We start from the raw sequence: 25,844 nt of genomic DNA on the forward strand, positions 1-25,844 counted from the left end.
CAAACTCGAACTCAGAACCCTGAGATCATGACCTGAGCCAAAGGCAGACACCTAACCAACTGAGCCACCCAGCTGCCCCAAAACAGCATTGTTGACAGTCAAATAGATACAACCTCTAAAAAAAGATAATGGTCAATGAGTTTTGCTTACAATATCAAAGTTATTGCCACGTGTCTGTGTAACTGCATGGAATTAGGCAGAACCTCAAATCCATTCTTTCAGGATGTTATCAGACAAAATGAAATACAAAGTAGTTTAACAGTGATAGTTTAAAAATATAAGCTCAGAAGAAATTAAAGGGGCAAATTCAAATAGTTCTTGGAGAGTAGAAACCTAGCTCTCTAATTATGTTTTGAATATGGACAGTTTTTAAATGACTTTCAAAGGGCGCTAAGAGATCACTTACTTCAATAGTGATTTCCACTGAGCTCTTCTTCAAGCATCACCATTACTTATTCTAATTTCCATAAAAACTTTTTTACAAACCCAAATATACTTGTAAAGCACTGAATATTTCCATTTTAATTAAAAGTTGGTAATTTGCTACTCAGGACTCCTGATCAGCATGAGCTAATCAATAGTACTTATATAACAAACTGATCTAATTCCTAAAATGAAGAAACTTTAGTGCTCTGTGTAGTATCCCCAATGGTAAACTGAGATTCATTTTACCATCTTGTAAGTAGTTTATGGATCCCATTTCTCACTTAAATTATCTTTATTAACCTCTTTTAACTTAAAAAATAATGAAAATGAATCCCCAGAATTTAGTGACTTGCTCTAAATCATGCAGCTTTATCAAGTGGCAGAAGTGGATTACTCCCAAAGCTGTTTTGTATGTCTTTCACCATATGATATTGCCTCTTCTAATGAGAGAATATAATACAAAATATTAAATACCTGGGGAAAAGGCCATAATTTAAAAAAACAAACAAAAACCTTGGTGATGAGAGTGTGGAGTATCTTTCATCAAACAAATACACCAAGTCTACTGTCATAGATACATATAACTTACCTTCCAGGAGGCCCATAGTCACCCCTATCATATGGTGGGGGTCGGCCATATGGATCTGTTGGTGGTGGACCCCGGCTATCTGATGTAGGCATGCCGCTGTTAGTCGGTGGAGGAAAGAAAGCTGGATTCACATGTGGAGCTGGTGGTGGGGCACCTGGAGGTGGTCCAGGAAGATGCGGAGGAGGAGCAAGTGTAAGGGGTGGCCCAAGAGGGCCAGGTGGGCGAGGTGGAAAAGGGCCTGGAGGTGGAGGTGGTCCCTGCTGTGGAGGTGGTGGACCAGGAGGGGGGCCGTAGCCTGGAACTGGAGGTGGAGGGCCGGGAGGAAGCGGACCCAATGGAGGCTGCCCAAAAGGTTGTCCAGGAAAAAGAACTGGTGGTGGAGGGCGATCTCCTCGATTAGGAGGCCCAGCTAAAGGAGGAGGCAGAACCTGACCAGGAGGTGGAGGACCCGGTGGACCAGGTGGGCCTGGAGGACCTAAGGGTGGACGTGGTGGAGTCTGTCCAGCTATAGAATAAAGGAGAGAAGAGAGGAGAGGAGAGAGGAGAGAGAGAGAGAGAGAGAGAGAGAAAAGAACACTTCAATAAGGTATTGTAACCTTTATGCCAAGAATATACTTTTAAAGCACAACTCATAGACCAAGATTCTTTCTCTTTAAATGAAACCCATATGGTAAATGCTACACTAACAACTATAGAAGTGCGGTATATCTTTACAAATTTAACTAGTTCAATTTATGCTTAAGAAAAATTATTGAAACAAAAAACGTTAATAAAGAAGATTACAATGCTTAGAGATAGTTTCCATCTTTCAGCGTACACACATTTCTTACAGTGAAATCACCCACCTTATATTCTACTCTGATGCCAAGCTAGAAAGTGAAACAAGGAAAAATGGTCTTGAAAGGATTTTTTAAGAGGTAAGAAAATAAGACGGATGTAAATATTCTATATATAAGTCAAGCAAGTTTGGAGAAAAATAAAGACCTTTTAGGCCAAAAATGGGTATTTCCTCTATGCTGTGCCCCATATGCCATGGAATCCTAGTTTCCAGGAACAAAGGCCGAGTTCCTTTAACAAGATGCTTGATCAAATTTCCTGGATTCCAAAAATAGCATAACAAGGAGAGTAAGTCACATTAATAATGCATTACTTGAAAAAGAGAGAAAAGGAAAAGAGGTATTAAGGTAGACACATTTTATCCATGGTAATTTAAGAAAAATTTTACCTGGAAAAGGTGGGGGTGGCCCTCCTGGTCCTGCTGGTCCAGGAAATCTGTCCCCACCGGGAACAGCCCCTGGAAAACGGCCCCGTCCTCTACCACCTTGTGGAAATGCTGCACGTGAACTGCCTCCTGGAGGACCAGCTTTACCTTCCCCAGACATTTGTCCTGATTGTGTAGCTGCAAATATCCAAATACTCATAAATAGCATTTATTAAAATAGTCCTCTGAAATGTAACCACTGCTATTAGAAACAACTCTATTTCAAAGTTCACGTATGCTATAGGCTAACTTGCGGATGTCTTGGGCCTGTCCACACTACATGAGGAAATACTGGTTAGAAAACATTCACATCGAGTCTCAAAATATCCAGACTTAAATGTGTTTCCAGTAAGTAAATATGAGTTAATTTCAAAATACCAGTACTCTACAGCAGCCAAGACTAAAATTCTCCCAATAGAAATCTGAATTTCAGGAAGCATAGATTATTTTTTATCCTATTCTTCAGTTAAGTCTTAAGTGCTAAGGCATTAAAAGAAAAACCACCACTTGAATTTCTGTTAACTGCATGATCATCCACTAGATCTCTTTAAGTGACAGCATTCATTAAGTGTGTAAAGGCAAATCTTTCCTTTATTCACTTAACCAAGTGAGGGAAGGTCTTGGTGCTAAGCAGAAAATCAACAAATATTTTCTGATTACCAGTGGCTTCTTCCCCACCACAATACATATCCACGTAAGTTCCCTTCAATCTAAGGATTAGAATGTAGTTTCTTTCTCTAGGATGAGAATGACAGGACAAGAATGGAAGGGCTATAGAACCTGCACACTGTTGTAGAATACTGGGTCTGAGACATAGTTTTCAGTACACAGGACCATAGTCATAAACCAGACTTAAAACCAAAGGATGGGCTTTCTAAGATGGATTCTCCAATGAAGTATTAAGATGACTTCTCTAGTGTAGTATCTAACAAATACTAGCAACATTGGTTAAAATGCACATCTTTGAATAAAGGCCTCTGAGGGATTGCTTACTTTTCCTGGACTGCATTTCAAATTGACTCAGGAACTGTTTATTGCATGGAGTTACAACAGGATTCTGACCATGAAGTTCTCTTTTAGGCAACAGATCCATTAACTTTTTTGAGGATGCTTCAGATCCAACACCAACAAGGGCAAACCTAAAAGATGTTTAAAGGAGTGAGAGTAGGTGGGGAGAGATTAACAAAACTACTGTTAAGGAAATGATGTGCATTTACCTTTATCTAAGAAAAATGAAAATATTTCTTAAATTAAAAATATGCAAGCTCACTCTTGCATCTTTAACTTTTTCAAAATATTAACATACTATATACCTCACTCATTTAAAAAGTGTACAATCCAGTGGGTTGTTTCCCCCCCCCATATATTCAGAGTTTTACAACCATTACCACAAGCAATTTTAGAGCATTTTCAATATCTCAAAATCAAACTCCATAATCATTAGCTGTCACTCCATTTCCTTCCATCCCCCAACCCTAGGAAACTACTAATTCACTTTGTGTCTCTATGAATTTGCCTATTCTGGACATTTCATATATATGAAATTATACATATATATTTCATATATATGATATTATATGTGGTCCTTTGTGATTAGCTTCTTTCACTTAGCATAATGTCTTCAAGGGTTATGCATGCTATAGCATGGCTCATTACTTAATGTCTTTTTATAGCTGAGGAGTATTTCATATGGATATAGCACATTTAAAAAAAGATACCATCAGTTGACAGACATTTGGGTTGTTTCATTTCTTGGTTATTATGAATAATGCCACTGTGAAAAGACGCCCAACATCACTAACTATCAGGGCAATGTAAATCAAAACCACAATGAGATGCTGTTTCATATCCACTAGGATGGCTATAATCAAAAAGATAAAAAGTGCTGATGAGGATGTGGAGAAATTTAAAACTTCATACACTACTGACAGGCATGTAAAATGGTATAGTTACTTTCATAAATCATGTGGCAATTCCTTCAAAGGTTAAATACAGAGTTAATATATAGTCCAATAATTCCACTATTGAGTATATATAAACACACACACCTAACAGAACTGAATATGTGTTCATACAAAACTGGTAAAAGAATATTCATAGGGGCATTATTGACAATAGCAAAAGTAGAAACAACCCTAATGTCTATCAAATGATGGATGGAATAAATAAAGATGTAGTATATCCGTATGGTATTCAGCCATAAAAAGAATACTGATATATTCTACAACATGGCTGAATCTTGAAAACATTATGCTAAGTAAAAGTCAGCCACGAAGGACCACCTACTACGATTCTATTTATATGAAATGTTTAGAATAAGAAAACCATAGAAATAAACTGTTAATGGGTACACAATTTCTTCTGGGGATGATGAAATGTTCCGCAATTAGACAGTGATAATAAATATACTAAAAACCATCAGACTGAACATTTTATTTTTTATCTATTTTTTAAAAGATTTTTATTTATTGGCCAGAGAGAGGGGGAGAAAGTGTGTGCACGTACAAGCAGGGGGAGCAGCAGGCAGAGGGAGAAGCAGGATCCCCACTGAGCAAGCACCTCTATGTAGGACTCAATCCTCGGACCCTGGGATCATGACCTGAGCTGAAGGCAGACACTTAACTAACTGAGCCAACAAGGCGTCTCAGACTGAACATTTTTAAAAGGTAAATTTTATGGATGTGAATTATATCTCAATTAAGAAAAATAAATTTAAAAAAGAAAAAAGAGAAAAAAAAAACCCCAAATGGCTACCAATTTCATACAGTTATAGGATACTCTAAATTATTCTCAGAAGGGCTCTTAGGAGCTCTTCCTAATGTTCAAAATGGCCCTTTAACTAGATCCCTTATTCTAGTTGACAAATTCTACTGTGTGAATCAAGATTATCTTGGGTCACAACACTCAGAAACAATTTAATGAATTCATTAATTTAACAAACATTTATAGAACACCACCACCTATATCCCAGACCCAATCCAGGGCTAGGGAACAAGAAGTGATCAAAACAAAACCCTTCCTCTCATAGACATTACGATCTAATGGGAGACAAGACCAATTGGGAAAATACACTATAATAAAGAAAAAACAAAACAGAGTGAAAGGAGCAGAAAGTAATATTTTGCATAGAATGATGAGGAAAGAGAACTCTGTCAACAGAGGCCTGAATGAAGTGAAAGAGAGCCATGTGGATATTTGGGGGTAAAACCAACCAAGAATAAGATATTATTGGTATAAAAATCCTACGTAGGAATATCTGAAGAACAGCAGAGATAAATGTGGCTGAAACAGTATAAAGGCGGCAAAGAATGGTGTAGGATCTAAGGTCAGACATGTGAACAGATCACACAGTGCCTTTCTAGGGCACAGTTAAGATTCTGTCTTTTACTCTATGAGAGGGGACCATTAGAAGAAGATCTGAGCAGACAAATATTGATGTCACTTTTTTCCAGTGTTTACATTGTGCAGTAACATAAGCTGCAGGGGATTTAGGGTGAAAGCAAGAACATCAGGCTATTACAAAGGTTCAGTAAGAGATAATAGTGGGTCAGGACCAGGTAATATAAGTGAAGTTCGTAAGAAGTGCTTAGATACCCCATATATTTACAAAATATTCTTAATGTAAACTGATACTCTGAACATAAAGCAGACTAAGGCATATTCCTTATTATTTTGCACCTAGCAATTTATCTTAAAAAAATCCAAAATCTGCTCCTAAAAGTTTATATATAGTGATGCCTCTGTAGTATTATTTATAGTAAGCCTGAAAACCCAAATAACCAAAAATAAGAATGGTAAAATAAATTACTGTAGCACACAAGGTATGATGGAAAGAATTAAGACATTAGCGATGAAGTGAATTTATGGATAAATATGTTTTACTCATGTTATGAAACATGTGAATTATAATTCTGTTCTTTTAATTTTTTTTGCACTAAATATACGCTATGAGCACTAGGGAAAAACCTGCAAGTATATTCACTAAAATCTTAAGAGTGATCATGTATGGATGGTGACCTTGTGGCTTTTTATTTTCCTATGTCTGGGTACCTATATTTTACAATGCTGCTCTAATGATCTATCTCATTTATATAATTTAACAGTTAAATTAAACAAAGCATTCATTTTACATTATTCTCCAGTTGCCCATCTTTCCCCATCCCTTAATCACAGGATAATGCTTCTTCAACACTGTCTTTTCAATAATCATTTCAACCACAAATGGAGAAAACTCAAACTCAGGAAAATTAAATACATCTAATCTAATCTGTCCACACTTCCAACTGCACTAGTTTTATTAAGTTAGAACACAGGGTAAATGAAATTAAGTGAAATGAAGGGAAATCTCTGCCCAAGATCCTTTTGCCAATGTGGATAATAAAGCACGCACACAATTAGCATTAAGAATTATTACTCCCAAAATTATGATCACTAGGTACTAACTTATTAGGGGAAACAATGAAATTAAAATTCTTACCCCTTTGACTGGCCATTTGCCCGGTTTTCAAAGAATTTTATCTCCAAAATATCATTTACTCCCAAAGAGTGCACTGCTTCAGTTAAGTCTTCATCAGTTGTCCACTGCAAGATATTTCCCCCTCATTAACCATCAAAACATAGCCAAGATTTGTATTGTTTAAACTTGTTTTAAGAGAAAACTCAGAACAAACAAGACAGTTAATGTTCAGTGCAAATCTAAGCAGAGTCACTGTCAGTTAATCTTTAATTTTTAAATGGTATAAAAGCACTTGAGGACCTAACTTCATCCCCTGATAAACGTTTCAGAAATCAGAAGGTATATATCCTTGGAGGTAAGATTTATTTCAAAAAAAGGTGTTGTTTTTTTTTTTACTCTTAAAGAACAACACTAACATGTACTGAGTACCTATCATGTATACTTTATATCAAATATTTAACTCTTAAAACAATCCTGTAAGTCCTATCACTATTCCCCTTTCACACATGGTTCAGTGGAGAAATTTAAAGCTTGTCCAAGATCACAAAAATAATAGATGGACAATCTAAGATTCAGCCTTCTTTAGCAATCACACTCCTGATATTGATACTACTGATACTCTCTCCAATATTATAAAACTGCTCAGACTGAGTGGTTGGAGACTAATTTTTTTAAAAATGTGAACATTTTAAAATTCTACCAAGGAAAGAAGGATGACAGATTTTGATTTCTAGACAACTTTTAAACTTTCGAATATATGTACTAAATGCTTCTAAGCAGAGATATAAAGATTCCATATGGCTGTTTCAATGATTTTAAGATTTAATGCTAATAAAATCATAAATATACACTGAATGCCCAGTTAATGAAATGCCCAATCAATAATCTCATAAAAAACCCAAATTAAAATATAAAGTATATAGCAGTGTTTCCATAAATGAGATTTCAAATTTAAAAGCAGAAATAAAATTCAGTAAGTTTGTAATACAAATTAGATAATGAAAATTTCTTTTAAAAAGGATTTTACTTTTTTAAGCAATCTCCACAACTAATATGAGGCTCCAACTCACAACCCTGAGACCAAGAGTTGCACACTCTTCTGACTGACCCAGCCAGGAGCCTAATAATGAAAAATTTAAAAACCCCAGATCAAACTGTTGTTCCTAGAGTTCTGAATCCTGGTTGCAGACTTTACGTGAGTATTTTTCTTTGTAAAACTAGGATAACAGAAGTGTAGAAGTAGTAAAATATAAAAAATATCTGATTTAAACTCAAAATAACTGAATTATATTTAATGGAATGTCTACCAAAACAAGCTGAATGACCACAAAATTCAAAACTAGATTTGGAATTTATAATGTTTAAATATACTTGAATTTCTCTCTTCATTGCATAAACAAGCATACAGAACATCAAATCTTCAAATTTTTATTTTATAAAACTGGAATAAATTAACTATTTGAACAGTTCAAAACCAACTACCAATCATTTAATTCATATGTTAAGTTTACTTACCCATGTTAGGTTTCCAATATACAATGCAATTCTCTTTCCAGTATATGTATAGACAACATTTGGTGCTGCTCCTTTACCCACATCATCACCAACAGTTGGTGGGAGAGTATCCATGTAATCACGGTCTTCTGGGGCATCTCCATTATTTGCAGATGGAGAGATGACATCATCATACAAATCTATCTGATCATGCCCACCATATTCAGCCTCCTGAGACACAGAAATAATGCTCTAAATTATACAACAGTCAGACTACCACTAAACAGACTGGAATACAAATTCATTCAACTATTTTGTTTTAAAAATCTGGTAGAAGATAAAGCCCCAAAGATCTCAGTAAAAATCTTCTCTTTACTTCACGCCATAGATGTATTCTTGAATGGTACCTATATAAAGTGAGTTTCTGTACAATAAATCCTATTTTCCCACTTACATATATTATAATATGGAAAATAACATTCCTCAGGGATAAGAATGATAGACAAAATAGGTAGTGATGTAAAACTTTCCTTGTTAGTACAATACTCTTAGAGTAGAAGTAATAATACATGAATGCAAAGAGATGGGCTTTAAAAAAATGACACAAAAATATCACAAACAAAAGTCAGAGCCATTATAAATCTTTTAATATTTAACTGCAGACAAATACAACTATTATTTTCTATGGTATTCAGTATCTTGTTTCCCAACTCTGTGCAAGATACTAGTTTTAGAAAAAAGTACAGTGAGCTAAGCCAAAGGAAGAGATGAAGAAATGTGGGTACATAAATTATTCCAAATGTCATTACAAATGAACAAGAAATAGATTAACAGTAAATAAAATATGCATAAAACTATCCAAATTAGTATCCAGCAATAGTTTCATTATTCTCAGTCAACAAAGAGTTATTGCTTACCTGAACGCTTAGATCTCTAGTCAATTTAGCAAGAGATATCTAGTCAATTAGCAAGAGAAAGATGATATGAACAAGGATCTAGTAAAGCTCTGCCACTGAGTATCACCAGCAGAATAAATACAATGCCAGTGGATGCCATTTACATGCCTGAATGGTAAGCAAGCAAAAACGGAAAGCAAACAAGAAACAGAAATGTACACAGGAGAAAAATGAAAAAGAAGGATTCTACCATAAATAATTACAAGAAAAATGAAATACAGACGTTGGCAGAACACTCAACACCATTTAAACTGCCCTTTGTAAGGGCCACAGGCTTGACTAGCCAGAATCAGAAGAAAAAACTACTTTTATCTTCCTTCCCTTCCATCACTAAGTATCTATCTAAATCAATGTGAACGATTTCATTTTTCTTATGAGGTAGAAAATTTGAGATAATAAAAGAAGAGAACTACAATCAAAAAACAACAAACTTGAGAGCCCAGAACCTGGGTTATATCCTCTCATTAATATAACTTATTAAGGAGGAACTGCTATATAAATGGCACATAAGGAGGAGCTAAAAGTTCTAATAGTTTTAAGAAGTATTAGGTGGTAGACAAATGACCCAAAGGAAAGCATTTATAACAGGACTATAAACAGATCAACAAAATGTTGTTATTATAGGCCCCAAGAGAACATAGCTTTGCTTTGTTACCCAGAAGAGCAGTAAAGATTTTTTTAAAAGTGGAAAAAACCTAAAAGGGGAAATAACAATTATACACATAGCTAAAGGAATCTGAAATTTACAAAGTCATCTTCAGGTAATCTTCTGCATAACCGAGTCAACCAATTTACTAATTACATAACAGCATCTTTACATAACATTTTGTTATGAGGTAGAATGTCTGTAAGACTTATCTAATAAGGAATCCAAGATCTCTAGGTTAAGTCACAGAACAAAGCCATCTTTAGCAATGGGCAAAAACTAAGACCACAAATAACTAAATTATGCCTTGATTTTATTTTGTTTTGTTTGTACAGCAATATCAAAATAATCTTTTATAACTGAATTTTTGTTAAACAAAGTAACATGCTCAAATTGCAGTGACAGTAAAAATTAGGAAAAAGGAGTTTAAGTTTTGTTATGAAGTTTCAGTGTAGCTGAAGCTTCAGGCAGCGTAGTTGCAGCAGTGGTTCCATACACTTAAGACACTAAAAAAGATTCCCACAAGGGGCAGTGGGCATTTTAAACTCTTGCAATCCAGTTCTGTACACCCAGTGGAATTATTATTATTATTCAAAGGGAGTTGTGTTTCCATCCTCCTCAGTAGAGACTACAATCACAATATATGGTCTGAGGGAGAGTAAAAAAAGAATGCAAGGATTATTTAAAATTTATATTTTCATGAAACAGGTTTAACACATCATTTGATTTTTCATTAGTTCTAATCTAGGAAAATGTTTACATAAGTAGACAATAATTTACAAGCATAATCGCAGCTACACTAACCTGGTGAATCACAATCACTTACTATTTTTGTCCGTCCACGAATTCCTATGTTGACACCAACCAATTTTCCACATTGATATGATTCTACCAATATTTAGGATCAGCCATTTTGTCTGGTAGTTGGACTGCTTCCAATTGGTTGAAGTATGATGCTAATTGAGACCAGGGTCCTGGGGTTTGATATCCATGTGGACTAGTTAGCTTCGCTCTGTTCCAAGGCCACAGCCTGTACTTCTAGCCCCAACGGTATGCATTTGGACGTGGTGAAAAAATATTAATGAATCTGAATACATTTGCTGCCATTACTAAAAAATGCAATTCAAAGCACATACTCTTGAGGTATCAGTAATCTTCCTTTTCAGCTTCAGCATATCACATCTATCCTCCATATTAAAAAAAGATACAGAACACATCTACTTTCTGTTCTTATTTTTAAAAGGGGAAAAACACATATTCTGAAATTATGCAAAATGTATATCACAGGTCATATACAAAGAAGGTGAGCTCTGAACATGTACTGAACAAAAAGGAAATAGCTTCTACTGTGTCAGAGAGAAATGGTCAACAGTGTCAAGTTCTACTGTGGAAAGAATCTTCTCAATTATCATCTTTAGGAACTTTTAATGGCATTCAAAAACAAACAAAAACCAACATTGCCCCTCTAACTATTTTAGATGCCAAATGCTGCTCAGTCTAACTATCTGCTTTTCATAATAACTTATCTATTGATAGAGCTGCACATAACATGTAACTTCCAATAAAATAATAGTTCTCGGGGCTCGTTAAAAAAAAAAAACAGTAATATTTCTCCTTCCCTACATTCTAAATTGCTATAATCATTCTAATCGCACGGCATTCTTTTAAGATTTTACACTTCAAGATTATGTTCTACATGATATACAAGTAGCTGTTGCCACATTAGAAAAAACAGTTTAAAACAACATAGATAGTAAAATAACCATTAGCTCCCTTCTATAGGCAATGTTTCTTCTTCCCTCCAAGCACTTGTTTTTAGACATATTTTTCTTAATCACTTCCCACAAAATTTTAGTATCACAGATGTCCTGTATATACATACATTCTGTATACCACCACTGGGCTGACCATGGAAAAACCATACAAAACTCTTCAATCTCCCTGACAAGCCCAACATAGCTTTTGGTGATCCTAAATTGTAATAATAGCATCCCTGCATTACAAGAAGAGTACCAGTAATGGTACAGCAAGGGCCACTTGTTTTAAAGCCCCTCTACTTAAAAGAGAAGGAGGAAGAGGAGAAGAAAAAAGAGAAAGGAACGTATAAGCCATTTCCATTTGGAGAAATATAAAGAGGGTAGGTTTACATTTTGCATTTACATTTACAAAATGTATTCTATACCAAGGAAGAAAAATACCAGCATGCAATATCCAGTAGAAGATCATCTAATTCATATTTACCTTTAGAGAAAATACATCATTTTCTTATTTTTATCTACTTGTGTTCTGAGTACATTTGAAAATTAGTTTTCAATCCCTGTAAAAAGGTCAACTAATGGTAAAGAAGCCAACCTGGTACTAAAAATATGCCACATGAACCACAAATGGTGGACAATTCACAGGCAGTTGAATAAACTACACTCATAAACTGTAAAACTGAATGGGAAGAGCTCTACTCCCCTAAATATTCCTACCTAAGTTTCTGAGTCAATCTCATTCTTAACCTTACAGCCTTATCTCAGAGGATTTTCTATTAAATATAAATTTACTAAAAATAAGGTTTTCACGGACATTTGCCCAAGAAACTTATTTTCCAAAGTCAGCTAGACAACTGGCTTGAGTAGATACATAAATGATTAAATATAAAATATACTGAACTCACGAAATAAAGGCAAGCTGACTTACGAGGATGGCTAGGTCCTTAATTTCTGAAGGAATTTTTTCCCAGCAACACCTATATAACATTTTCATTTTAAAACTCAGTAGTCAAAGTACTAAGCACTGTGTTACCAGTGACCTACCACTAGACAGATCAGTAACTAAATTCTATAGTAAGAGCTTTTCATCTCCAAACATGCAAAACACACACTTAAATGTATACAGTGTAAACTTTCCTCAGGTTCCTAGTATTTTTTACTTTCCCCATCAATAAAAATTCTACAAGGATACAAAGGAGGAGTTTTATATGTGACCTGTCAGAGTGTTTTAGTTATGTAGATGTATCTCACCCCCCAACTACAACGCATTTTAAGAGTAGAGACTATCTGAATTTAGTAAACCTCTTTGTTGGCATATAATAATAGATAATCAAGAAATGTATTTTGAACAACTGAGTCTGAAAATTTTTTATTTGGTCTTGGTCAAAATTAAAGTCTGTATTTGTTAAATAGTAGGGATGCCAACTACCACGTGAGAGTACAAATCCCAGTTCAAGCTGTACTGAGACATACTACAGAGGCTGAAACAGAACTGTTTTCTTCTCAACTCCAAATTCAAGTAATGTAGAGGTTTGGAAGTAGTTCAAATTTTCCTTCCACTGGAGTAACTAACTGTTCTCAATTTGGTTATATCCAAAGACCTTTACTTTAAGAATTAAAGAGCACCCATAAAGAATAGCCAAGTCCCTTGTGCCTTCTCTCTTTCTCCAACTTTATTCTTCATTCTAAATCCATCTGGTGAAGAAAGGAACCCTACAGTTTCACTAAATTTATTCTCACCCCATTTCCCAATTCTCTTCTCCTAAGAGAGCTGACTGTCTCATACTTTCTGATGTAAGTTTAATCTGTCCTTAACCAAAATACACACCTGGGGGGGGGGGGGCTTCATAAAGTACCAATTAAAATGGAAAATACAGACTATAGAGAATTTCAAAGTGCACAAATGCAATTAAATCTGCAGCTCACAGTGAAGAACAAGGATTTTTTTATGAAGGTTTACAGCAGTTTAGAAGCCAAAATAAGTCAAGATTGGTTATAATTAGTAAAACCCAACTACAGTAAGAGTCATAGTTTACTATAGCAACCAGTAGAAATAAGGTCACCAGCTCACAATAAAGTGAAAATTAGATCAGTAATTCTGTAGTTGCTTCTAATTCTGATCAATTTTCAGAAAAATATTTCAGTAACAGTAACGTTTTTATAAAGAGGATGGACCTTGAAAACGACCAACTATCTTTTTGTGGACATATTTTGTAGAGGAATTACCACAGCAAGCAGATTATAAAAGCAAAATAATAACAAAAACAAAGCCTCTATTTAATCCCATTAATCTTTTCAAAAGTATAGAGATTTTACTGGAAAAATTATACAATATGTGTAATATTGTTAATATACAATATGTATAATATTGTTAACAAAACGCTGTTAAGTTTACATCAACAGAGAGCTACATTTTTAAGAGAACCCTATAAAATAGTTCCTTATCTGGGCCACAAAATTTTAATCTCTTCTTACCTCCTGCTCAGTCAGCACTAGTTACTGCACAAGGATAAACAAGTATCACTCCTTCCAGCTATATGTATTAAAGAAATGGCCATCCCAAATTAAGTATGGGAAAGCCTTAAAAAACCTCTTTAATGAAGAGGTCCTGAAGAAAGCTCCAACTCTAAAACTGCACCCAAATTCTTCTTTTATCATGGGGGAAAGGGCAAAGCAAATGTATTTTCTTATAAGAAAACCTGATGAAGATAGTCTTGAACATTCTCTTTTGGATGGAATGTTATACCCATTTGATAAATAAAAAGACATTTCCTAGAGGTCTTTGTCTACTGATCTTAAAAGCATTACAATCTGATTGCAGTGCCCAAGATCATTTTCTGATTTGCCATTGACACAACTCAGGCTTCACCGATCCAAAATATAAACACAATAAAAATAATGAAAAATTTAAAACTTAGCATTTGATTACAATATCCAGTCTTTTACAGAGTAGGAACAATTTACAGCTACCTGAAAAATATTTTTCTTTTTCAAAATACTTAAATCAGAAAAGCACAAAGTCATTCCGGAAAATAAGAACTGTTAAGGAATTCTAGCTTTCTCTCTTTTTTAAGAAAATCTTTGAGGCCTTGGGGCGCCTGGGTGCCTTCGGCTCAGGTCGTGATCTCAGGGTCCAGGGATCGAGCCCCGCACGGGGCTCTCTGCCCAGCGGGGAGCCTGCTTCTTCCTCTCTCACTGTGCCTGCCTCTCTGCCTACTTGTGATCTCTCTCAGTCAAATAAATAAATAAAATCTTTAAAAAAAAAAAGAAAAATCTTGAGCCTCTGGTCAGAAATAAAGTCCTGAATGTTGTGGGTGGAAAAAAAGAAAAACACATTAACCACTAAATTTATATCAAGCTTCTCTTACGGACCTGGACTATAAAAAAATAAAGCATTTAGGTGCACTACAGTTAGGCACAATTTAATTTTTTAAAAATGTGTTACTACATAAAGGCAGTAAAGATGGGAACACCAGGCTTAGCGCTTACACGTCACTACTCTAGTAACGAACGAGATCTTTTGCAAGGATGTCCAACATCAGACATCACAGCTCCGCGGCTAGTTCTTCTGTGGCTTGTGAGATACCGGAAAAACCTTCCATTCTCACTTTCTCCACCTTCCAAAACCTAAATTAGCAGATCCCTCGGAAGGCATTTTACATTCGCTTCCGAAAGTCAGGTCTTAATTACAACCCTTTAAACTATACTAAAAGAATTTCGGGTCAACGTTCTTTTATTTTAATCACCCCTCTTATCTCTTGGTGAGCTACCCCCACCCCCCCATCCAACCAACACGCTTCCAAGTCTTCCTGCGGCTCAGGCCATCTACCTTCACAGGTATTTTCATCACAAAAGCCAAGAACAACTGGGCCTCAAAAGCACTGCAAGACCTCGACCACCGAGGCAAGGCCCGCGCGCCGACTTTTAAGCACGAACGCTGGTGCAAAAGTCAAAGGACTTGTTGCAAACGTGCCCACACCGAAGCCGCCTTCAGAAAGTGTGAGGAGAGGAGGAAGAAGACGCCACGCCGAAACCTGTCGCAAACGCGAGCAGGAGCCCAGGAAACTGGGCGCGCGGGATACAAAGGGCCATGAATGCGGCCTTCCATGAGGCGACCGTGCGCGGCCGGGGAGACAAAATGGAGCGACGAGAGGAATCGGAGCCCGAGCTGCAGGGCCGGGGGAGAGGCGGCGGCCGGCGCGCGCCCCGCCGGGCTTCCTGCTTGGCCCGGCAGCGGGGGAGGGGGCGCGGCGGCGGCGGCGGCGGCGGCGGCCCGTTCTCTCCCGCCGCGCACACGCGGCCCCACCGCCCGGGCCTAGCGCGGCGGGAAGCGCCCGCCGGCCGCCGCCAACAATGGGGAGGGTGGCGGCGGCGAGGGAGGGGCCGGCGGCGGCTGCACGGCGGCCCGCGTCCGCGCTCCGGGCCCCGCGGCGGGCCGCATCACCCGCGGCCCGCGAAACGACGCGGTAGAACGAGGGGCGAGGGGGGCGCCGCGCCGGGGTCGGACGGCGCGGCCCACAGGCGGCAAGGGCGCACGGTCTGCAGCGGCGCCGGCTCGCAGCCTGCGGCGGGCCCCGGGTCAGCGTCCGGACCGCAGCGCCGCCCGCTTCGGCGGCGTGGGCACGGGCCCTCACGTACCTGGTTGAACTCTTCGCCCACATCCGCGTAAATGTCTATGTGGTCCACACCGTCCGCCATCTTCTCTCGGCCGAGGCCGCCGCCGCCTCCTGCAGGTCTGCCCGCCGCGGCAGCAGCAGCGGATCTAGCGGCGGGGGCGGGGCGCTCTGCGTCACTTCCGAGGCCCGAGGGACGAGGCGGGGGTGGCCGGGGGCGGCGGTCTTCTCAGCGGCCGGGCCGCTCGGCGGGCGCGGAGAAAAAGCCTGCGTCTCTGCTGGCGGAGACGGCTTCTTTTGTGTGTGTAGGTTAGGCCTGGGGTTTGCGGGGCACATCCCAGCTCTTTCCAGAGACGGGGTTTTCACGTTGCCTCTGGCACACTCAAACGTTTTGTACTATTTTCATTTCTCAGTTTTTCTCACGGTTCTCACAGCCAAGGCTTCTAGAGAGGTGGAAGTTTTATGTCCGTGATTACATACGGAGTGTAACCCAGCATTCTGGGAGCGCCTTGAGAGCGAAAACGATGTTCTTATCCCCGCATCCTCAGAGACCCACCGTTTCATCTGCCTAGTAAACGCTGGATTCCCGTGGCTTGTTATCTTAGGCAATTTGCAAGCTACTTAGGTTATTTGCATGCCATTTATGTTTGCTTCTCTACCTCCCGTCACCTTCTCCTTTCATCTCCTCTTTCCCCGTCCGTTGCCCTTCAGTTTTACCCCCTTAGATCGCAGTTGGTTTTTCTCTGAATACTTCAAACGCCTCCAACTTGAATGCAGCCATCCTAGAGCCCACCCGGCACGATAGAGGCATCTTGAGGCAAGGGGCTTCTCTCTTAGAACCATCGAATGTCTGAGCGAGAAGGGACCTGGAAAAGGCGTCATTAGCTCCAAATATCTATTTTTCAAATGAGGGAACTGAGGCCAAATAGAAGGTGAGTGAGTTAACCGGGATCACGTGATCAATTGAGACCGCTTTCTGCCACCAATATTTTATTCAAAGATGTCTCTCCGGTTAGAAACCTCACTCCTTCTCTATTTCTTTTTCACCCATTTGAAAAACCACCAAATTAGAGTGTTGGCTAAGATGCAGAAATCGCTCACACAATGATAAGCCAAAGAAGATCCACCTGTACTTGGTATGTTGGAAGAAGCTTCGTTGGAGTCTTACAGACCAGTATGGTGATGTGGATACCAATTACTAGTCCGTCAGTTTACCAGCTGGATGGCCTCAGTCGAGTTACCTAACCTCTCTCTCGTGTTCAATTTCAGAATCTTCAGACTTGTAATAAAACGTACATCACCAAGCTTGAAGGTTCATGGTAGTTTAAATGAGGTAATATGCAAAATGCCCCCATCCTCTTCTACTTCTTGGAAATACTGATTCTCTTTTTTCCGTGGGGCTTTTATAGAAGACGAAAGCGACTCATGATAAGGAGCGAGACCCATTTTTAGATTGGCGTGGGCACCATAGGCCCATGTTAGATGTCTATATCCCAATCCCCAGAACCTCTGACTTTATTATTTCACATTGGAAAAGGGGCTTCACAGGTATGATTAAATTAAGGAGTTTGGCTTATCCTTCATCTCCTGATAGATCCAAAGTAATCATAAGGGTCCTTGTAAGTGAAAAAGGAAGGCAGGAAAGGGGAGATTTGATGTAGGGGCAGTTTATGTTCTTTTTAGTACACTTAAAAATCATTCCAGGGTTCTGACTTCTACCATTGCCCACGAAAAAGGTGTGACGGTTTCTTTAGAGGTCATTGGGGGGTTCCCCCCCACCCCGACTCTGGCTGCTTTTAAGATTTTTTTCTCTTAGACTTTGGCTTCCTGCTCCTTTACTATGTATGTTTGGAAGTGTATTTCTTTTTATTTATGATTCTTGGGCCTCACCGAACCTCTTGAATATGTTGATTGATGCCTTTCATGAGTTCTGGAAAATACTCAGCCTTTACCTCTTCAGATATTGTTTCTGCCCCACTCTTCTCTCCTTCTAAAACTTCAACAAATGTATGTTAAATCTATACTACCCACTATTTCTCTTACCTTCTCTTTCTTATCTCTTCATGCTTCATTTTTAATAGCTTTTTTCTGATATATTTTCTAATCAAAATATATTTGATTAATTCTCAAATAGAAATTAAAATAAATTTTAAAAAATTGGGTTGCCTGGCTGGCTCAGTCAGTAGAGCATGTGACTCTTGATCTCCGGGTCATGAGTTCAAGCCCCACGTGGGGTATAGACCTTGTGTTATAAAAAAAAATTTTTTGAAACAAAAAAATAGATTACTAATTCTCTCTCCCATGATGTCAAACATCTATTTAGCTATTAATTTTGGTTTGGGGGTGGGGTTTTTTGGTAATTTTAAGCTTTAGAATTTCTATCTGATTCTTTTTAAAATCTGTTACTTTCATTTTTTAAAAAAAGATTTTATTTATTAATTTGACAGACAGAGATCACAAGTAGGCAGAGAAGCAGGCAGAGAGAGAGGGAGAAGCAGGCTCCCTGCTGAGCAGAAAGCCTGATGCGGGGCTCAATCCCAGGACCCTGGGATCATGACCTGAGCCGAAGGCAGAGGCTTTAACCCACTGAGCCACCCAGGCGCCCCTGTTAATGTTCATTTTTATAGCATTCTATCAAAACAGTGAGTCCTGGCTTTCATCTCTTTGAGTGCAGTAGTCATTGTTGGTATACAATCTGGGTCTCTGCTAATTCCAATATCTGGAGTCCTATTGAGTGTATTGTTGGTTCTTTGTTTTAGGTATTTGTTGTGGTTTTTTTGTTTTGTTTTGTTTGGAAAGAGAGAGAGGCGAGGGGCAGGCATAGGGGAAAGAGAGACGATCTTCAGCAGGCTCTATGTCCAGCCCAACACGGGGCTCAATCTCACAACCCAGAGATCTCACAACCTGAGCCAAAATCAAGAGTTGGACGCTTTACCAACTGGGCCACTGAGGCAACCCTATTTGTTGTGTTCCTTATGCTGTTTCTCACTCATGTTGTCTTATTACCTATCACTGTGTGCAGGACATGATAATTGAAATACTTGAAGAAATAATATGAGTCCTAGGATAGTTTTTTTTTTCCATAGAGGATTTTCATTATTTTCTGCAAGGCATCTCCAGATACTAATGAGTATTAGTATCTCATGGATCACCCTGGATTAGGGTAACCTCTCAGCCATCTCTTTTGAATCTGAAATGCAAAAGCACTCTGAATGTATAGGCCTATCCTTTCTACATCTTGCCCAGGTAATTCCTCACTCCCTGGCTGGCTTATTTATTTATTTATTTATTTTTACCATTTTTGTTTTTTTATTTTTTTTAAATAGTTTTTTTTTTTAATTTTTTATTTTTTATGAACATATAATTTTATCCCCAGGGGTACAGGTCTGTGAATCACCAGGTCCTGGCTGGCTTTTTGATGATTTTAAAATGTTATAGTGGTGTCTGGGTGGCTCAGTTCCTTAACCATCTGACTCTTGATTTCAGCTCAGGGTCATGAGATTGAGCCCTGTGTTGGGCTGGGTATGGAGCCTGCTTAAAATTCTTTTACCCTCTGCCCCTCCCACCCCTTCGCTTGTTCTCTCTCTCTCTCTCTCCCTCCCTAGCTCTCTCTCTGAGGAAAAATAACAATAAAAAATAAAATGTTGTTATAGGGTACCTGCTTACTTAGCAATGTTCAAGAAATGAAATATTGTAGTTTACAAAAGAAAATGCTTAATAATAATAACAACAAAAAGTAAAAACTCTCCACTTATTCATCAGTGCTTCTACATACCACCCTCTTTGTTAGACATCTTATAAGTCATTAATGTACATAGATGAAAGATTAGAGATTTGGGTTTTTATCCTGACTTTACAACTGACCAGCTAGGTAGCCTTAGGCAAGTCCTTTACTTCATGAAGGTCCCCCTCAGTTTTGAAATTCTATTATTCAAATCTACACAGAATTCAAAGTCCACAGTGCCTTGAGAGCAACTTGACAATGGTATTACCAGAAAGGTAGTGGGTTGAAACAACAGAAATTCATTATCTTATAGTTCTGGAGATCAGAAGTCCAGAATGGATCTCACTGGGCCAAAATCAGGATGTCGGCAGGTCTGCATTCCTTCTGGAAGCTTTAGAGGTAAGTACAGTTGTTTGCCTTTTCCATCTTCTAGAGGCTGCCCACATTCTTTGTCTGCGACCCTGTCCTTTCCACAATTACATCATTCCAACGATATAAACAATATAAAATCAAAATATTTAAGAAGAGTAACAAAGAGGTTGGGAGGAGGTAAATAATGTTCTAAGGTCTTCTGTACATGTCCTTCTCTATACAGAAGAACTTTCTCTCCTTTTCCATGCACATGTCTATGCAACAGTGGCAACCTCAGCTCCAGAGTTCAAACAAGCACCATTCAGGAAAATGGCTATATGTTTTGAGTTTCAATCACAAAATCTAAAGAGACAGCAACTGATTAGCTCAATTTTTATAGGAGTCTACTTTTAGTCCAATCAAGTTAGTCTAAGGAGATGGAGTCATAGAGTAAAAACACAGCTTACAAAATCTACTCTGTGAGTTAGGAAAGAGTGGACAGTTGTCAGTAAAAGACAATTGCTCTGAACTAAGCAGATACCCCAAGTCTTGTCCAACACATTCCACCTATTGGATGACAACACATCGAAAAAGACCTGATGGCTGGAGAAGGCAAATCCAAATCCATAAATATTTGACACATATATATCACTGTGACTTACTTCAAGTCAGTCAATGGCGTAATCTCCATAGAAATACGATTTTGGTTTTAACATACTATAGGTCATAGTTTAGCTCTATGCTCCTCAAATTTATATTTTTAAAATTTTTAAAAATATATTTATTCATTTATTTGAGAGGCAGAGCATGAGTGAAAGGGGCAGAGTGAGAGGGAGAGAAAATCTCAAACAGACTGTGCTGAGTGTGGAGCCAGATACAGGGCTTGATCCCATGACCCTGAGATCACCACCTGAGTTGAAATGAAGAGTTGGACCCAACCAACTTCACTACCCAGGTGCCCCTGCTCCCCAAACTTTAAAAAATACCCTTAACATTTTAAACATGCATCCATAGTATATGTAAATGTAAATATCACTTTGTAAAGCATTTTATATTAACATTTTTATACCATAAACACCCATACAAATATATAATTTTGAAGGACGAAATAAACAAGGTTTTAAAAAAGATTTTATTTATTTATTTATTTAATAGAGAGAGAGTGAGCATGAGCGGGGGAGGGGCAGAGGGAGATCTCAAGCAGACTCTGTGTTGAGCATGAAGCCTGATGTGGAGCTTGATCTCACAACCCTGAGGTCATGACTTGAGTTGAAATCAAGAGTCAGTTGCTTAACTAACTGAGCCACTCAGGCACTCCAATAAATAAGATTTTTTAAATGCATAACTCTTATAATGGCCTCATATTATCATTAGTGGATATAAATCCATATTTCAAATAGCCTTGAAATTTTTGGTCCTGCTCTTGTCAAATCTCATTACATCATTCTTGTTTTCATCTCCTTATGGGACTGACAGGAATTCATATCTGAATTAAGTGTTGGCTCTGACACTTTCTTGTCTTTTACGTGTACTTTCATTACTAGTATTAGTTATGAACCATGGTTTCTTAGGATTTTTAAAACACTTGGGCATTTTGTAGTGGTCAACTTAGTTAAAGCAAGAAAATAAAAATCACTAAGTCTATGTAACTGGGCTCTCATAAGCTGCCATGTATCATAATACACAGCCAGCACAGTGTACTGAATACCTGTGTAAAGGAATCCCTTTAGAATCCTCTGTGTTGGGGAGAGAGTCCCCGTCTTTCCTCAGGACTACCTCCAACAGGAGCAATTACATGGGAAGTAAAAAATGTTAATGATTCAAAATCCCTTGCTTTCATGGGCCCCTTCCATAATTTGTCTAAAACCACTATTCCTTTCCACGCCACTTTCCTCTCTTTCATACATACTCCCCTTTGTTTTAGATAGGGGTTGGAGCGGCAACAGCCATATTTTTGCATCTGAGTGGAAGTTGAATGAGGGATTACATTTAATTTGGATTTAATGGAAAATATTTGTGTATAAGTTATTGTTAACCATCCTGACACAGGAATGCTTTCCAGAAATATTTTTATTCCCACTTTGCAACTCATCCAGCTTCTGTGATGGGAAAATGCAAAGCCAGAGGTCATATGGTGATCTGAGTGTGTCCAACCATGCTAGGCAATAGAAGTATATGGGTACTGGAGGAGAAACAAGGTTTGAAATGTGAGGAATTAGATACTGTTCTTTCGAAAATTAGTCTGTAAAGAAACATGCAAAATTGCAAGTGAAAAATTGGGTTCTCATTAATGCTTTGTCAAAATGGAACTCTCTACCAGCTGGAATATACTACATAATGAGGCATATAAAATTATCGACTTGCTATATATTCTTTTTTAAAAGATTTTGTTATTTATTCAAGAGAGAGTGAAAGAGCATGGTAGAGAGAGAGAGAAAAAGAACATAAGCAGGGGGAGGGGCAAAGGAAGAAGCAGACTCCCTGCTGAGCGGGGCATCTGATATGGGACTCAATCTCAGGACCCTGGAATTATGAACTAAACAGAAGGCAGACACTTAACTAATTAAGCCACCCGGGTGTCCCTCAACTTGCTACATATTCTTTTAAAGAGAAAATCACATGAAATTGAAATTCCTTTGTTTCTTTTCTTCTTCTAAATAACAATTTGCTTTTATACGTTATTTTGTGTTCATAATTTTTTGTTATTTTTCTTTAAGAAAGTTCCCAAAATATGGATATATCAACCCCCAGGAAACCTATTTTTATGCCTGCCACATACCTTAATAACATGAAGTCATTTGACATGAATTGAGTGGGGACACTATTCCTATATTGAATATTAGTTACTCTTAACTTTTCTGTTTTTTAAATAAAATATATAGGGGCTCCTGGGTGGCTCAGTCAGTTAAGTGGCTGCCTTTGGTTCAGGTCATGATCCCATGGTCCTGGGATGGAGCCCCACATTGGGCTCCCTGCTCAGCGGAGAGCCTGCTTCTCCCTCTCCTTCTGCTTGCTGCTCTGCCTACTTGTGCTCTCTATCTCTGTATCAAATAAATAAAACCTTTAAAAAATAAATTAATTAAAAAAAATATAAAAATATATACTCTGCTATCTCTCCATATCCCAATGAATACATATGCACTCTCCAGAAATAATTACTTAAACCAATGGGTTTAAACCAAATAATTAGTTAAACCAATTTGCTATGGCTAAATAAGAAAGACTTATTGCAATGCCAAAGAAATGGGGCATTACACCCTTGATTGCCGCTCATTGAATCAGTCAGTTCCACATTTTTTTGTTTGTTAAGTAGGCTCCATGCACATGGGGCTTGAACTCACAACCCTGAGATCAAGAGTCGCATGCTCTGTGACTGAGCCAGCCAGGTGCCCCCAGTTCCACATTTCAAACAGTGCACTTCCTGTTACCAAATTCTTTTCAACGGTACCGTATAAAAGTACAGGTTTTATAAGTCATAAATTGTATAACATTGGCATATCATTGGCATTGTGTATATGGTATTTACCCTGTTTTTGTATCATTTGGATTGCATTTGGCTGTAAGTAAAAGAAACAAAACTCAAATTGACCTAAACAATAAGGATATGCTTTGTGAGAATATCAGTGAACTCAGAAAATTGGCTCAAGCCTTGAGAACCCCTTTTGGAAAATAGGCAGAAGCCAAAGGAGGCAAAATAAGTCAGGATCATGCTGCAGAGATAAACTACTTAGGAAGCTACTGCTGGCATTGTTGCTGCTAGACCTTTGCTGTCACTTTACTGAACTCCACCATTAATGGTTGCTCAGCTCATTGCTAGATGCCACATCTTTGACTAAGCGCAGTCACCTCGTACCAACTCGAAGTGTTGCTCTTTTTTTATACATTCCCTTGAGATTCAAAGTCCAGAGCTGCAACATTAAATTTATAGCCTATGGTCAGGACATCTGGGTGGCTCAGTTGGTTAAGCATCTGCTTTCAGCTCAGGTCATGATCCCATGGTCCTGGGATCAAACCCCACATCAGGCTCCCTGCTTAGCGGGGTATCTACTTTGCTCTCTGCCCTTCCCCCTGGTCATGCGCGTGCTTTCTCTCTCTCTGTCAAATGAAAAAATAAAATCTTAAAAAAAATTATAGCACAGGGTCATGCACACACTTCCAGGGTGATTAGCTACTGGCCAAAAAAAAAGTTCATCTCAATTATGTACAGACAAAATACTGCATAGAAACATGTTCAAATGTTAATATCATTTTTGAATGATATTAATGATATATTAATATTTGAACTCATAATGGGATTATGAGTATTTTAATTTCTCATATATACATTTCTCTGTTTTTAATATTGCTACAGCATGTATTTATTAACTTTATTATCACAACAGAATTTCAACTTTATTTTTAAAAATAGGAAAGCATAGAGATGCCTGGCTCACTCAGTCAGTAGAACATGTGACTGTTGATCTTGGGGTTGTGAGTTCAAGTCCCACATTGGCATAGAGCTTACTCAAAAAAAAAACCAGAATAGTAGGGGCGTCTGATGGCTCAGTTGGTTGAGGGTCCAACTCTTGATCTCTGCTCAAGTCTCAATCTCAGGTTGTAAGTTCAGGCCCCGTGTTGGACTCCATGCCCTACTAAATAATAATAATAATAATAATAATAATGATAAATTAAATGTTTAAGAAATAGAAAGCCTAAAATTAAGATTTTTTTAATGCAGTTTAGCCATACTTTGGACTCAGGATGGAACTTGATATTTAGAAACCTGTGATAATAATGAGTCACACACCTGACTGAAAAATAAAAACATTCGAAGGCTAAGCTGTAGTTTGCCATGAACTATTTTTCAGCACTTGTGTGAATTGTGTTTAAAAAACAGACATTTCTCATCATGGTTTTAAGGTGTATTGTTTGATACAAGTGATCTTTTTCTGTGCTATGTAAAATGCATTTATCTTTGTGTTTTGAATGATTCATTCTGGAAATTACTGAAGATGAAATATAAAATCCATGTGAAGAGCTGGACTTCAGCAAAATACAATAACATTAATATGCGTGAAAGCATTTTTCAATATCAAAAACTGCTTTTTTTTTTTTTAAGTAGGCTCTATGCCCAGCGTGAAACCCTACCTGGGCTTGAACTCAGGACCCTGAGATCAAGACCTGAGCTGAGATCAAGAGCCAGATTCTTAGCCACCTGAGCCACCCACGCAACCTCAAAAACTGCTTTTTATGGAGCTAATGGGACTCAAAATTAGTAATCTTAACCCTTTTTCCCAACAACTTACACAGCAACTAAATAAATGTATCGATGATGACAGAATTTATTATTCTCCTATCCAACAAATATTTTTACTGCAACTACTGCATGGGTGTTACTGTAGTAAATAGGAATGAGTAAGACAAATGTTAATAAGAATTCATTATCATGTAGTGAGAGGTGGCATGGTAAGGTGTAGTGTGACAGATCTTGGTTTGAAACCCAGCTCTGTCATTTGAGACTCAACTGTGCCATTCTGGGCAAGAGTTACTGAACTTCAATGGGACCTGTTGAAAAAAATAGAGATGATAGTA

General features: G+C 38.0%; 1 protein-coding gene and 1 long non-coding RNA gene across 5 annotated transcripts in view; one reads left to right on the top strand and one right to left on the bottom strand.

The window, feature by feature from the left end:
• Positions 1-16,356, bottom strand: part of CPSF6 (cleavage and polyadenylation specific factor 6) — a 34,244-nt gene extending 17,888 nt beyond the window's left edge. For 2 of the 4 annotated variants that reach the window (XM_059402490.1, XM_059402489.1), the window contains exons 1-7: positions 16,224-16,356; positions 8,248-8,457; positions 6,754-6,857; positions 3,270-3,415; positions 2,241-2,414; positions 2,000-2,110; positions 1,016-1,520 (exon numbers count right to left, since the gene is read on the bottom strand). In XM_059402490.1, coding sequence (XP_059258473.1) covers positions 1,016-1,520; positions 2,000-2,110; positions 2,241-2,414; positions 3,270-3,415; positions 6,754-6,857; positions 8,248-8,457; positions 16,224-16,283 — 1,310 coding nt within the window. In that variant the 5' untranslated portion in view covers positions 16,284-16,356. The remainder of the gene's footprint in view (positions 1-1,015; positions 1,521-1,999; positions 2,111-2,240; positions 2,415-3,269; positions 3,416-6,753; positions 6,858-8,247; positions 8,458-16,223) is intronic. The other 2 variants (XM_059402492.1, XM_059402491.1) reach the window with 1 other exon arrangement.
• An 86-nt stretch (positions 16,357-16,442) lies between these two features.
• LOC132019432 (uncharacterized) lies at positions 16,443-20,310 on the top strand. Its single transcript, XR_009404763.1, has 4 exons — positions 16,443-17,130; positions 17,270-17,334; positions 17,468-17,531; positions 20,236-20,310. It is a non-coding gene; the product is annotated as an uncharacterized LOC132019432 (long non-coding RNA).
• Positions 20,311-25,844: the final 5,534 nt, after the last annotated feature.

The sequence above is a fragment of the Mustela nigripes genome, chromosome 6 (genome assembly GCF_022355385.1).
Source record: "Mustela nigripes isolate SB6536 chromosome 6, MUSNIG.SB6536, whole genome shotgun sequence".
Lineage (NCBI taxonomy): Eukaryota > Metazoa > Chordata > Mammalia > Carnivora > Mustelidae > Mustela > Mustela nigripes.